A 12,001-nucleotide genomic window follows, 5' to 3' on the forward strand; every position below is an offset into this window, starting at 1 on the left:
AATCTCTTAATTTTTCTATTTAGGACATCAGAAGTTCATTATCATTTATATTTCCTCAAATACTTCGAAAACAAAATATCATCAACCTCAACTGTACATTTTCATTAAAACCTTGAAAATGAATACATTTCGGATTTGAACGGATAAGTAGCACTATGTAAGCTTGAGAGTGTTTAGAAGTGTATTAAATATGACATTTTAGAGAAAATGCATGTGTTTGTGAAGTAATGAGAATTAAATGATACCTCTAAAGTGCACAATTAGTTTGAGAGTTTGGAAATAGATGTTTAGATATTTTTGCTGTTGCCCCCATATAGTTATATGCATCAAACCTTAAAGGCTTGAGAGAAAATATTTGTCTTCATTAATTCAAGGTATCACAGGTTGAGTAATTGGCTGGGTGAATTATTACAGAATTGTTATACCTGCTTGATAACAGCATTTTAGCGTTTCTATTGTGAGCATGATGTTATCTCCAAGAGCCACTGGGCCAGAGTACAACAAAGCTGTTTTTTGCCAATCTGCATGCTGCCTTATTGCTTCTAGTTTCTGTTTGCATGGGGAACACTTTGATACTTTCAAAAAAGTACAAATGAGCCAAAGTCTGAGTCATAACAATCCTCTTTTTCTTTGTCTTGTATCCTTGATGAACGAAGATGATCAACATTACACTGGATCAGAGATATGTGAGTGTGCTGTACCGTGGCAGTTGCAGCCTCCAGAGAGAAATCATCAGGGATTTTCTCCTGCATGAATTTGTTAGCAGGAGGACACACAGCCACAACAGGGGCTTTCTGCAACAACCAACAAAGACCACTTTAAAGAGATAATGTAAGATACTGTATTCCTGCAATATTTGTACACTACTTTACTCAAAACATATGCATGTGTGAGATATCCACACTGTACCTGTGCAGGAGGAGCTGATGAGGAGTCCATGAAGTCTCCAGACAAAAAGTCCAGAGCATCAGCAGTACCCAAGGCGGGCTGTGAGTGAGGGGGACAATGCAAAAATATATTGTAAATAAATATTCTGCGTTCACTGTATTCATATCACATTTATACTTTAAAGGCCTCAACGGCAACATCTTCCCACTCTCACCTCAGGTTTTAGAGCAGGCACTTTTTTGAGGTCCTCCTTCTTAAACCTGTATTCTGGAGCAATTGAGTCATCCCTCTCTCCTACAAACACACCCTTCTCCTTCTTGTGTTTGCCCTCCTGTAAAAGGAAAACAATAGGAAAAAGGGCATTGTTGTGTTGTCTGTGTTTAAGAAACTGCATCTGGGAGGAGATACAATTGTGTCTTGACTGTACTGTTTATTAGAGAGTCAGAGATAATATGAGGACGAGGCTGTGTTGCTGCTTGTGCTCCTACCGAGATGATGTCCTCAGGTCTGAGTTCAGGGAGATCAGGTTTTGGTAAATCTTCTGGAAGCGTGTCAACGAGAGCGCTGAGAGCATCTAGTGACATAGAGTCACCCTGGGGAGAGAAACAGAGAGGAAAGTTATGAATCTACTTAAATGTCCCTTTACGACATAAGAAGAAGGGACATGGTTTCAAACGATCCACATTAACTCCTGTTAATCTTACCCCATCCGTCTTGGGCTTGGTGTCCACTTTCTTGGTTGTTTTATCAGCAGGAGGAGCTTTCCATGAAGACACAGGAGGAGCTGCTTTCTATCAAATCCGACAAAGACAACATTGAAGAACAACAACCTTTCTGACCGGTCAAGAAGAAAGAAAAGCAGGTGTGAACATGCTGTACCGTGGCAGTAGCGGCAGGAAGGCAAGACTCCAGGGAGAAATCATCCTTCTCCATCTTGGCTTTTTTATCAGCTGGAGGAGGACATACAGACACAGTAGGAACTGTTGCAGACATTTCAGTCATTACCTGCAACAGAGACACAGCATTAGACAATAGAAGTCTTTGTTCTTTCAAACAGAGACTTCAAAGTTAATTTTACAGGATGTGGCGCAAAGTTAGCAGGACCAGCAGATGAGGCTGACGCTGTCAATAAAGTCATTTTTATTACATTACATTACATGTTACTTGTTAGACGCTTTTATCCAAAGCGACTTACATACTCAATACTGTGGACAATCCCCACAGGAGCAATTTGGGGACCCAGGGACACAACGACATGCTGACTGCAGTGGGGTTTGAACCTGTACCAAGGCTCTATCCACTGCTCCACACACCTCCATATTTTGTATGCATATTTCATTAACAAAAGAGCAATTTGTTGGACTGCCTAAAAAGCACAAAGTCTTCAATTGATACTGTCCACAGCAGACATGGCAAACTGGGAATTTTAGTTACAGACTTTTGCCATTTAGGCAACGAGGTGTAAAGGTGGAGAATGGACTAGCAGCTGAGTGCTACGTGTTTAAAGACTCTGACCTCTTGCTTCTTGGGTGCAGCTGGAGCGGCTGGAGACGTAAATCCAAATGAAAGAGAGTCCAGGGCCTCGTCCGTGCTCAGTGGTTTCTAAAATGGAAAACAGACAATGCATCACAACCAAAGAACAACACAATACCGGCAAGATTCTTTAAAATAGTGGAATAGCTCCAAATGATAGTCTATCAGTCACATGATCCTCCACTAGAGGGCATGCCTCGCCAAGTCAAATGCAAACAAAAGAGCAAAATAATAAAAACCAGACCAACAGAGTGGGAAGGAAAAGTACAGACACACCCTTTGCATTCCATGGAGACTAATAATGAAAAACCCACTTGTGACACATACAACTGTTTTGATTTAGCATCAAATATGATAAACATTTACACTAAAAACACAAAACTCACATTGGAGGAAAGTATCTTGCTGAGAACTGATCATGAAACACACAGCTAAAGAAGCCTCTGGCAATATGAAATGCGAAGTGGGAGTACGCTGTGATGCAAGACTGGGTGTGTTGATAGTGTGTAAATAGTAACCTCCATATGGGCGGATATCAAAGTGTGTGACAGATGTATCAGTGTGTGAGCTGTCGTGCGTGTTTGGGTTTGGTCGGACAAGAATCAACGAGCTTGAATAGAGAAGGTGGGTCTGAGCTGTTTGCTGAGACAACACCCGCCATTTAATGCAACATTCCCCACTCTAGAGGAACCAGGAGATCATACAGTGGAAACAGGGCTGCAGTCGAATAGTCCATTTAGCTTAGGAACCTTCCTAACCGAGTGAAATGACCCGGAAGTCCCTCAGTGGCAGCCATGATAAGAGCCGTTCGAATTCTCTAGATGATAGGAAAGGAGGTTTCAAACTTCCTTTATAACCTCCTTTAGCTTAGGAACCACTGGACCTCCCTAACCGAAAGGAGAGGAGAAAATGCTGCCCCACAATGCATTGCAGCCGCAGCATTTGCGTCACACAACAGTCGGCCGTTCACGGAAACAACCGATTATGACCGAGAAATTATATCATGAAAGTTATGGTGCTTATTAAGCATTTTAAAACGTATGTGGTAAGTTGCCAAAGTGCTTTGTTTTGAACGTTCATCAGTATTATAATCAAAAAGAGAAATATGAACGTTAGTTTTTACTGAAATGATCAAATAAAGTCAACATCTCACAGTCTTTACTGAGCTGTGTGGAGTTTGTTCAACTTTTAAAAGATGTTTGAATGGTGATATACACAGTGATAGATGTTAAGGACTAACGTTTATAATAAATACATTTATTTTAAGATATTTTCATAGTTCATACAATCATACGTATTGGGATCATTTGTATTAATGTGGACCGGAGGGAGAGGGTGACGAGCATAAGTTTCACTTTCCTTTTTTATTTCAATTCCAACTTTGGTCATGAAGAATATGTTTCTCTGTTGTCCACTGGCGCATCATAAAAACGTCGGATAGTGAAAGTGCAGTCGGATTCTCTAAAATACCGCAGTCTCTTCTCCTAAATCCTTTTGAATTCTCCTATCCACTATCCCTTAACCCCGTGACGTTTCACTCAGAGGTCAAGGAATAGGAGATAGGGTTAGAATTTAGGAGCTGATTTTTGGATTATCGGAACGCAACCCAGGGCTTCCTGAATGTGTGTGCAACGTAAGTGTTTACTCATTTGCTTAGATATGTTGGAGAAGTTTACATGAGTCTATGTCTGATCTGTAACAAAATGTGCGTAATGCAGGACGTTGTGACTCCACTAAATATGAGTTAGAAAAGATTCACTTACAGGAACATCCTTTGGCTTGTAATCTGCAGGAACTGGAGGCTAGAAGAAAAACAGAATTCATATTAGATTGGAAGATAAAAATGTAAATTCTGACATAACTCCGGGAGTCAATATTTACTGACTTAAAGGTTCAGTTCTCCAAACAAAAAAATCCTCTGAAATGATCAAATGGTCCTCAGATTGTTTTGATTTTATGTGCTTAGTATTTTAAATCTCGGCCTCTCGGGGTGAATATCATTTAAATTTAAAATGCAATACGTTTGCCAATATGTTACATGACTTTCGTTGGCTGGATAAAATAAGGTAAAATAAATCAAATGTATTTAAAAAGGTATAATATTATGTTTATTTCGAGGTCACATATCAACATGCTATAATAAAATTATTTTCCTTTTACCGTCCATATTATTATAGCTGTATTCACCCTCTGTTAGGGAATACTTTGCTTAGGTATTCAACATTTGACACAGCTCATAATTTTTTCTCTTTACTGTCTCCTTTCCCACGGCATAGGTCTACGGCCGTGGGTATTGCTGCTATCTCTCTGAAGGAGGAGCAGCTTGGGCGCATTGTTGTTGCCAGTCTATGACAGAGCACAAGCCGCCATGAGATAGTTTATTGTTCAGGGACATCTAGAAGCCCTTCTTTTTAGGAAGGTAGGTTCCCTGGCGCACATTATTTTCTATGGACGAGAGCTCTAGTTAGATTCAGGGTCCATATTTGTTTAGTCTCGCTGATGAAGAATGTTGATTATTACACTACGAACTAGTTAAAACCTCGAACTACAGAAGAGTTCCTCAGAATTGATTGTGGCATCTCAACCGTGTGGTCAAACCGTGACATGTCTTGTGAATTCTCCGGCCGAAGCTCCAAATAAACCGTCAGTGTTTGCCATCAAAGCTCCAGCTCTCCTCGTGTCTCTCTGAGTCCTGACTCCAATTGCTTCAGAAGTTTCCCCCACACCCTCTGCCTGAAACGCTCAGTTTTAGCGCCCAACTCTTTAAGACTCCATCCAATAAAATCCCAATCTGCTCTGATGTGTTGATGGGGGAAATTGCAAAGATATTTCTCAAACTGTAGATGAGATACTCAGAGGGAGGCCTGGAGCTTTTTCATTTTAGAATGAGTAAACCAGATTATGAAACTTTTGATACCATCTCTGATTTCTTGATAGTTTTTTGAAAGTGCATAATGCATATTTCGTAACCAAAAATGTACAATGTTTGACCCTTATCATCTCTGCCCAATTCAATCAAGGGGATTTGAGTTCTGTTTGGCTGCTTACAGCATTGTCTCCATTACTCTAGATAATCACAAGCTTATTAGTAAACCAGAAGACGTGATGAAGAGGATGGGACAACTGACCATATCATCAAATCTGTAGCCTGGAGGCAGCGTGCTGTCTCTTTCTCCGCATTTCAGACCCGTCTCGGAGATGATGTTATGCTGTGACACATGCAACACAGTTACTCAAAGCAGAGCCATGCTGCAGCTTCGTGTTATCATACACCTGCTCAGATTATATACACACACACGAGCTATACCTCCACGACCTCTGGCCCCGTGTATACAGGCAGGACGGGTGCAGGACCAACTGATGGCAGTATGTTGGCCAGGGCATCGAATGGATCAACCTGCACATGCAACACAATTCAGCACACTGCAGCAAGCACCATGCTTTTCAAATCAACCTCTTACTGCGTCAGTAAGTATCTACCTCTTTGGCTCCTTTAGCTGCTGCCGGAGGGATCTCCGCCTGCACCTGCAGCGAAGATTGAGAATCAGTACACAGATTGAAACAAAATAAAGCACGCAACACACAGATGTTGTTAGCTTAATGGAGACTCAACTGCAGGAGTAAGTTGTTGCAAATTGATAAATCGCAGCAGATGAAACGTCACTTTTCCTCATGATAATATAGTCCAGAAAGAAAATAAATCCCAAAGTTTGACACCAATGAAAAGTCTCACAAGGCTATGAAGTCTATTCTGTCAGACCACCATGAAAATATTTAATACAACATATCCTCTAATATTGTACTGACAGAAAATACACCAACTAAAATTCAGATAGCTTCCACCAAAGTTTATCCAGGATCGTCTACCTTGATTTCTGTCACTTCTTTCTTCCCCTGCACAGACACATTTCCAGCCGTTGCAGTTGGCTTTGATGGTCTAGCCGTATCAACTTTAGGCACCTCGGCCTTGACTGTTGTGGTCGCAGTTGCACTCTAAAATACAATACATTGCAATCTATTATAAGCCAAGTACATGTGATGTAAAACTATAGATCGACTGTATACAAAGTGTGTACAAAGTTGAATATATCCCCAAAGAAACCAATAAAACAGAGGACAGCGATGGACTGTCTCCAGCAGAAGTCCTTCAGCATTTTGATGAGACATTAGTTCAGAAGTTTGTGCAATGAAGTAGAGCGAAAGGACAAGACAACAAACTGTGTTCGTTTGGTGTTGCAAGTGGGCAAGATGTGCAATATTTTCAAATACAATAACAAGTGTAGGCATGCTGAGCAAAGGACTGCAGAAGGAATGAACAAAAGTCCTTTTTGGATGGTAAAAAGGAAGAAACTCCAAAAGTGAGTAATATCCAAAGCCAGAGTGTTCCCAGGTAAAGACAGGAACAAAAACCTGATAAGATCGCCCCACAGAGATGTTGCAGAAGGAAAGCTTTGAAAGTAAACCTCCAGGCAGTCAGGTTACAGAGTCTGAGGAGCAGTGGAGTCTACCTTAGCTGAGCCTTTGGGAGACTCTTTAGGTTTGGTCACTGCAGTGAAGCCAGCGGCAGGAGAGGTAACCGTAGCTTTGACTTGGGAGACGGCAGCAGTCTACAAACATGTCGCCAAATGATTACTCAAAAACACAAGGAGGACAGAATCACAGCACTAATAAATATAAATCCTGTAACATATTTAAAAGAAGTATGAAAGACATGTTAGTGGAAACAGAGCAGGGGAAATGCACATTGATCTCTGGTCAGAGTGCCACTGTAGTCCAACTAGAGCAAGGTTGCTGAGACTAATCTGACCATCGATCAATGTTATTGGTTAAATGATTGTGCTTTTTCATGGTTTAGAATAGATTATATAAAATAAACACATTTTACAGCACTGCTGACCTTTTTCCACACTCCGAAATCACTCACACAGAAATGTGAAGTCAGCTGCTTAGTCTTGTATTTTTATTGAAGCCCTGAGAGGCACCAAAATAATTCGATAATAATCGGATTTCTGATCTATATGATTTTTTTCTCCTGTATTTAATTTTTAAGAAAAGAGGAAAAGTAGGGATGCACTTTAGCCTATTGTGGCCAAAATGAGTATTACAACACCAAACACACAATGATCCCAACAAAAGGAAAAGAAGGACATTTACCAGTCTAAAGTTGTTTTCACAGACAAAGAAATGAAGAGTGAAAATCCCTGCAAAACGTTTCTCACCTTTTCTGAAGTCATAAACACAAGAGAGAAAATTGATCACAAGATTTTTTTTTATGTCCCTTATGGGGATCCCTTGCAACAATCGTAACAATAAGCAATCACAGGTTTCTTGAGAATCATGTGTATCACGTGGATTTACAAAGGCTGGATTTAAGCAGCTGACACATTGTGTATGTCGGAGTTTCCCACATGGCTTGACCAACAACCAAGTGTGTTTACAAGATATTACAATCTGAAACCAATCAAACTATTAAGCTTGCTACACTTTTATATATACCTGCATGCTGCTACCCAATTGGTAGAACATATATCAGTCAAATGATCAGCAGTAATGTAAATAAAGAGTAAAGCACAGATCAGAGGACACCATTACCTTAGGCATCTCTTTAGGAGCAGCCCTCGCCCCAGCTGATGTCATGTCAACAAAGGTAGACCCAGCGGACGACATGTCAATAACAGTAGCTGCCATAGTGTTAGTCTACAAACCAAGGAGCACAGGTTTAAAAGAAAGGCATGGGAGAGTTATTCAGTCATTTCCAAGCATGATGATATGAGAGCTCATTAATGTGAGACAGCAAGTGTTCAGCCTCAGAACGGTCAAGATGTGAGAGAGTTACCGCAAACAGAGAGGAGGTAAACAATGTTTCACAAAGATGAAAAGAAGATGAAGCCAGTGACGTGTAGAGGGAGGGTTCTTGTTATGTGACACCAAACAGCCAAAAAAAAACTCCACTTTTATTTAGGCATCCAGGGCCCGTCTACCTCTGCTTTGGCTTTTCCTGCTGTCCCAACTGAAGCACTTCCTCCCGCCGTCATGCCACTACGAGTGGCTCCACCCGTTGCTGTGGTAACCCCAGGCATGGCGGATCCTGACGCTGCCTTCTGCAAAGCACGACGTATGGGAAATAATCTACCTTTATCACAGCTTAATGGATGCTTGCCTTGCCAATGGATGCTTGTTTGTGGCACTTGCTCTTACTATAACTGGTAAAAAGGGACAATCCACTGATTTTACACACAATGTTATTTATTTTACTAATACTACTTCTGTAAAGAAAGGTTGTTAATGTTTTCTGTGGCTCCAAAGGCAGCTGATTAATTATTAATAATACTGATGATGACATCGCCACAACGTATTCGGGAGTATCTCGGGTTGGGCTTATACACAACACTAATGATGTGTTACATAATTAGATGTTTTCCAGGCAGGGAGCATCAAGCTAATCTATGTTATCAGTTGCATTGTGGGAAATGTAGGATCTGGTGATAGCAGTCGGACAAACTACTGGCAACGGTCATTTGATCAGTTTCCTGTGACATGGGCTTATAATCATATACTACACGGACCCCCAGATGAACGTATAAGGACACAACTTTAAAACGGAATATATCTTAGTTAGCATTAGCAACATGAAGTTAGGAGACAAACCCAGAAATGTAACAGGCCACAAGGTGAATACTGGAGACTAAAGTCAGGATATCTTTGCCTCTTCTGCTTAGATTATGAAAATGGGGCTTCAAATGACTCTCTTGTCTTTATGGAAGTGCAACATTCAAACACTGAAGTGCCACTTTAAGTTGCACCCTACATAGTGGCTGTCTCTACTGTATGCAAATACACTGCGCCACTACTTCACTCTGCCACTGATACATGAGCAGCTGAACCCCACTGTGGCAGAGCAGAGGTATGGAGGGGGCACAGAGGTCAGCTGCTAACGAGAGTCATTTAAAAGCTAAAGGTTGATCCCCGAGTAATACAATACTCTATAAATAACTTGGTTGAAAACCTACCATTGTCTCACAATGTGTTATTCTAAATACTGCAACACCTACTTTATTTCCACTTTCAAACTACAAATATCCCACCAAAGCCTTTCTCTAAAGCCAGTTCCCAAAATAGACGATGTCAAAGTGTTGGAGGCCGAGTGAAAACTCTTCAGGCCGGCCCTGCTGATTTGTCATGTCCAAACTGTCTGGCCTTAAGGAAGTTAAAGATTAGCCAAAGGACTCAGTGAAAGCCCTGTGTTTCACAGCTGTACTACTGAAGTAAGACAAGTATAATTTCTTTATAGTCACAATTCCTGAGTACCTCATTAACCTACTTTAAATCATTTTATTAGCCCACTTCCATAAAGTGAGTCTCATAACTAAATGTGTTTTAATTTATCCTCTTAAATGGCACATTTTGCACATGCAAACTTAAGAAAAATGTCTGCCTTTTGAACTCAAACATTAAGGTATATCTATTCTATTCAAGCCAACATTTAGTAACATGTGAAAAACAGCTACACATTGAACACAAAGCAACACTCACTTTGATCCATTGTTTAGGAGCAGCATTAATGGGTTAAACTGGGCGTTACCTCTCTTTGGCTTGAATAGAAGGAAAAGGAAAGTGTTTCTTGCTTGCTACTGTATTGCTTTTAGGGCACAGTTTTATTCCTCCACTCTATTTAAAACTACTAAAACATGGAACCGGAAAAGGATCTAACAATTCGTTACATTTTCCAGATAATGAGCAGGTCAGAGGTCGGTCCATCTGCTGATTGAACAGAGGAAGTTTACATTTCTCCAAGGAGAAATAAGAATAAGCGGCGCGAGAAGAGGTTAAAGGGTGTTAGAGAGGAATGTGTGATACCTCGAACTGTGCAGGCTTCCCAGTGGAGACCTGGGTGGCCAGTTTGGGTGTGGCCCGGCTAGGCTGCGACTGGAGAGAGAAAGAGACAAACAGAGAGACAGAGATAAGTTAAAATCTGACAAGAAGAAACCATCATAATCATTTCAAGACTCACACAGAGCAACATCTCAGTTTCACAACTTCAAATATTTATGGTGAAACAAAACATTCCATGCAATTCATTTCTGAATAGAGGAGGAAAACAAGCGTGTCAACACAGCTTCAAACTGTGTCTTTTAAGAGAAGGATAGATAAACACAGGAACAGTGACATGATGGAGGTAAAGATATACATCCATAGAGGTGGTTGATTCAATCGCTGTATTCCAGACTGAAGGGTGTTGATGTTGTTTGACGGCAGAAAGCAAAGAGGCCGAGTATTATTGTTTTCTGCAGGTCACCATACTGTAGTAACAAGGTCAAATCATTCAGGAGTCACATCATGTGAAGTTAACACACAGATAATTCACAACAGGCGTTAAAGAGGCCAATCATGGTTGTACATGTGTCACAAAAATGATGTAATGGTGTCAGTGGAGCTTATATTTCCTTTTGATAAGATTTGAGTTTCTGTGGACAATGCTATTTTCTGTACAGGTACAAAGGTTATCATATTAAAGATACATTTTATCTACTGATAATTTACCTAGTCATGTAATTGCTGCAAAAAACAGTATTTGAACTCAGGTGATACCCATATAAAGGAAATCATGACATATTTTATTTTTAAAATGCTACACAAAAGATGTATTAACCTTAGTCATTTTTTCAAATGTCACATTTTCCCAAGAGCCATTCTTCTGTAATATTGTTAAAGTTTACAATACATGTATTCTTGGACGTGTTCTGTAAGCTTTCTTATTTTTAAGGAAATCACAATTTGGTATAACTCCATTTACTTCTAGCCACAAATTCAATTAGAGACAAGTGGAAACAGATTAAGTGTCCATCATTTACTTTCCACCCTACTTTGGCAGACAGCATTTATTTTTATATTTAGCATGTGTTACTATACAAAACAATACAAAACCAAAGCATTTAGGACCAGGGTCTACCCTTTTATTTTATATGTATTATCTGAAGATCTCAAAAGCAATGAATGAAAACACTCATGGATGTTATTATCTTTATAATGTGAACAATAAGAGCACATTATGTTCTCTTTTAATAATATGAATAACACTGAATAAATTAAAGTTATTAAACAAAAACACAGATAAATTATGAGATAAATCCTAAACACACAACTCCAAAGTGTACTCTGCTTGGAGGATTAAGTGAAAGAAATGCATTTTTTGTTGTACACTCACAAAAAGTGTACCAAGTAAACTCCTTTTTTAAAGGCAGCAGTGCGTGCAGTTCAGTATTTTTGAGTCAGCGGTCTCCAGGTGGAGCCCAGTGTGCCTCAGAGCCCAGCCCAGTCTTTTCAGGTGGTGGGAATAAAGCACAAAGAGCCACGCCCTACTGACACCAGGACCCAAATACGGCAGTAAATTATACATCCAACCCAACACAATGATGGTGTTGAATCCAACCCAGCCAGTTAGAGCAGCGGTTCCCAACCTGGGGGGCGCCAAAGATCGCAGGGGGGGCGCCAAAGATCGCAGGGGGGGTGCCAAAGATCGCAGGGGGGGCGCCAGGCCTCAGATGATTTGAGGCCAAATATCATATTTAGACTTTTTTTT

General features: G+C 40.4%; 1 protein-coding gene across 50 annotated transcripts in view; it reads right to left on the reverse strand.

The window, feature by feature from the left end:
• The window catches only part of cast (calpastatin), a 48,497-nt gene that overhangs the window by 14,494 nt on the left and 22,002 nt on the right, over positions 1-12,001 (reverse strand). For 19 of the 50 annotated variants that reach the window (XM_034239624.1, XM_034239659.1, XM_034239650.1 and 16 more), the window contains 16 exons: positions 10,279-10,347; positions 8,403-8,522; positions 8,014-8,118; positions 6,930-7,028; positions 6,289-6,414; positions 5,902-5,946; positions 5,729-5,818; positions 5,550-5,630; positions 4,185-4,223; positions 2,404-2,490; positions 1,768-1,893; positions 1,593-1,679; positions 1,377-1,481; positions 1,103-1,219; positions 910-987; positions 702-794 (listed from right to left, as the gene is read on the reverse strand). In XM_034239624.1, coding sequence (XP_034095515.1) covers positions 702-794; positions 910-987; positions 1,103-1,219; positions 1,377-1,481; positions 1,593-1,679; positions 1,768-1,893; positions 2,404-2,490; positions 4,185-4,223; positions 5,550-5,630; positions 5,729-5,818; positions 5,902-5,946; positions 6,289-6,414; positions 6,930-7,028; positions 8,014-8,118; positions 8,403-8,522; positions 10,279-10,347 — 1,467 coding nt within the window. The remainder of the gene's footprint in view (positions 1-701; positions 795-909; positions 988-1,102; positions 1,220-1,376; positions 1,482-1,592; positions 1,680-1,767; positions 1,894-2,403; positions 2,491-4,184; positions 4,224-5,549; positions 5,631-5,728; positions 5,819-5,901; positions 5,947-6,288; positions 6,415-6,929; positions 7,029-8,013; positions 8,119-8,402; positions 8,523-10,278; positions 10,348-12,001) is intronic. The other 31 variants (XM_034239640.1, XM_034239630.1, XM_034239645.1 and 28 more) reach the window with 14 other exon arrangements.

This window comes from Gymnodraco acuticeps, unplaced genomic scaffold (genome assembly GCF_902827175.1).
Source record: "Gymnodraco acuticeps unplaced genomic scaffold, fGymAcu1.1, whole genome shotgun sequence".
Classification (NCBI taxonomy): domain Eukaryota; kingdom Metazoa; phylum Chordata; class Actinopteri; order Perciformes; family Bathydraconidae; genus Gymnodraco; species Gymnodraco acuticeps.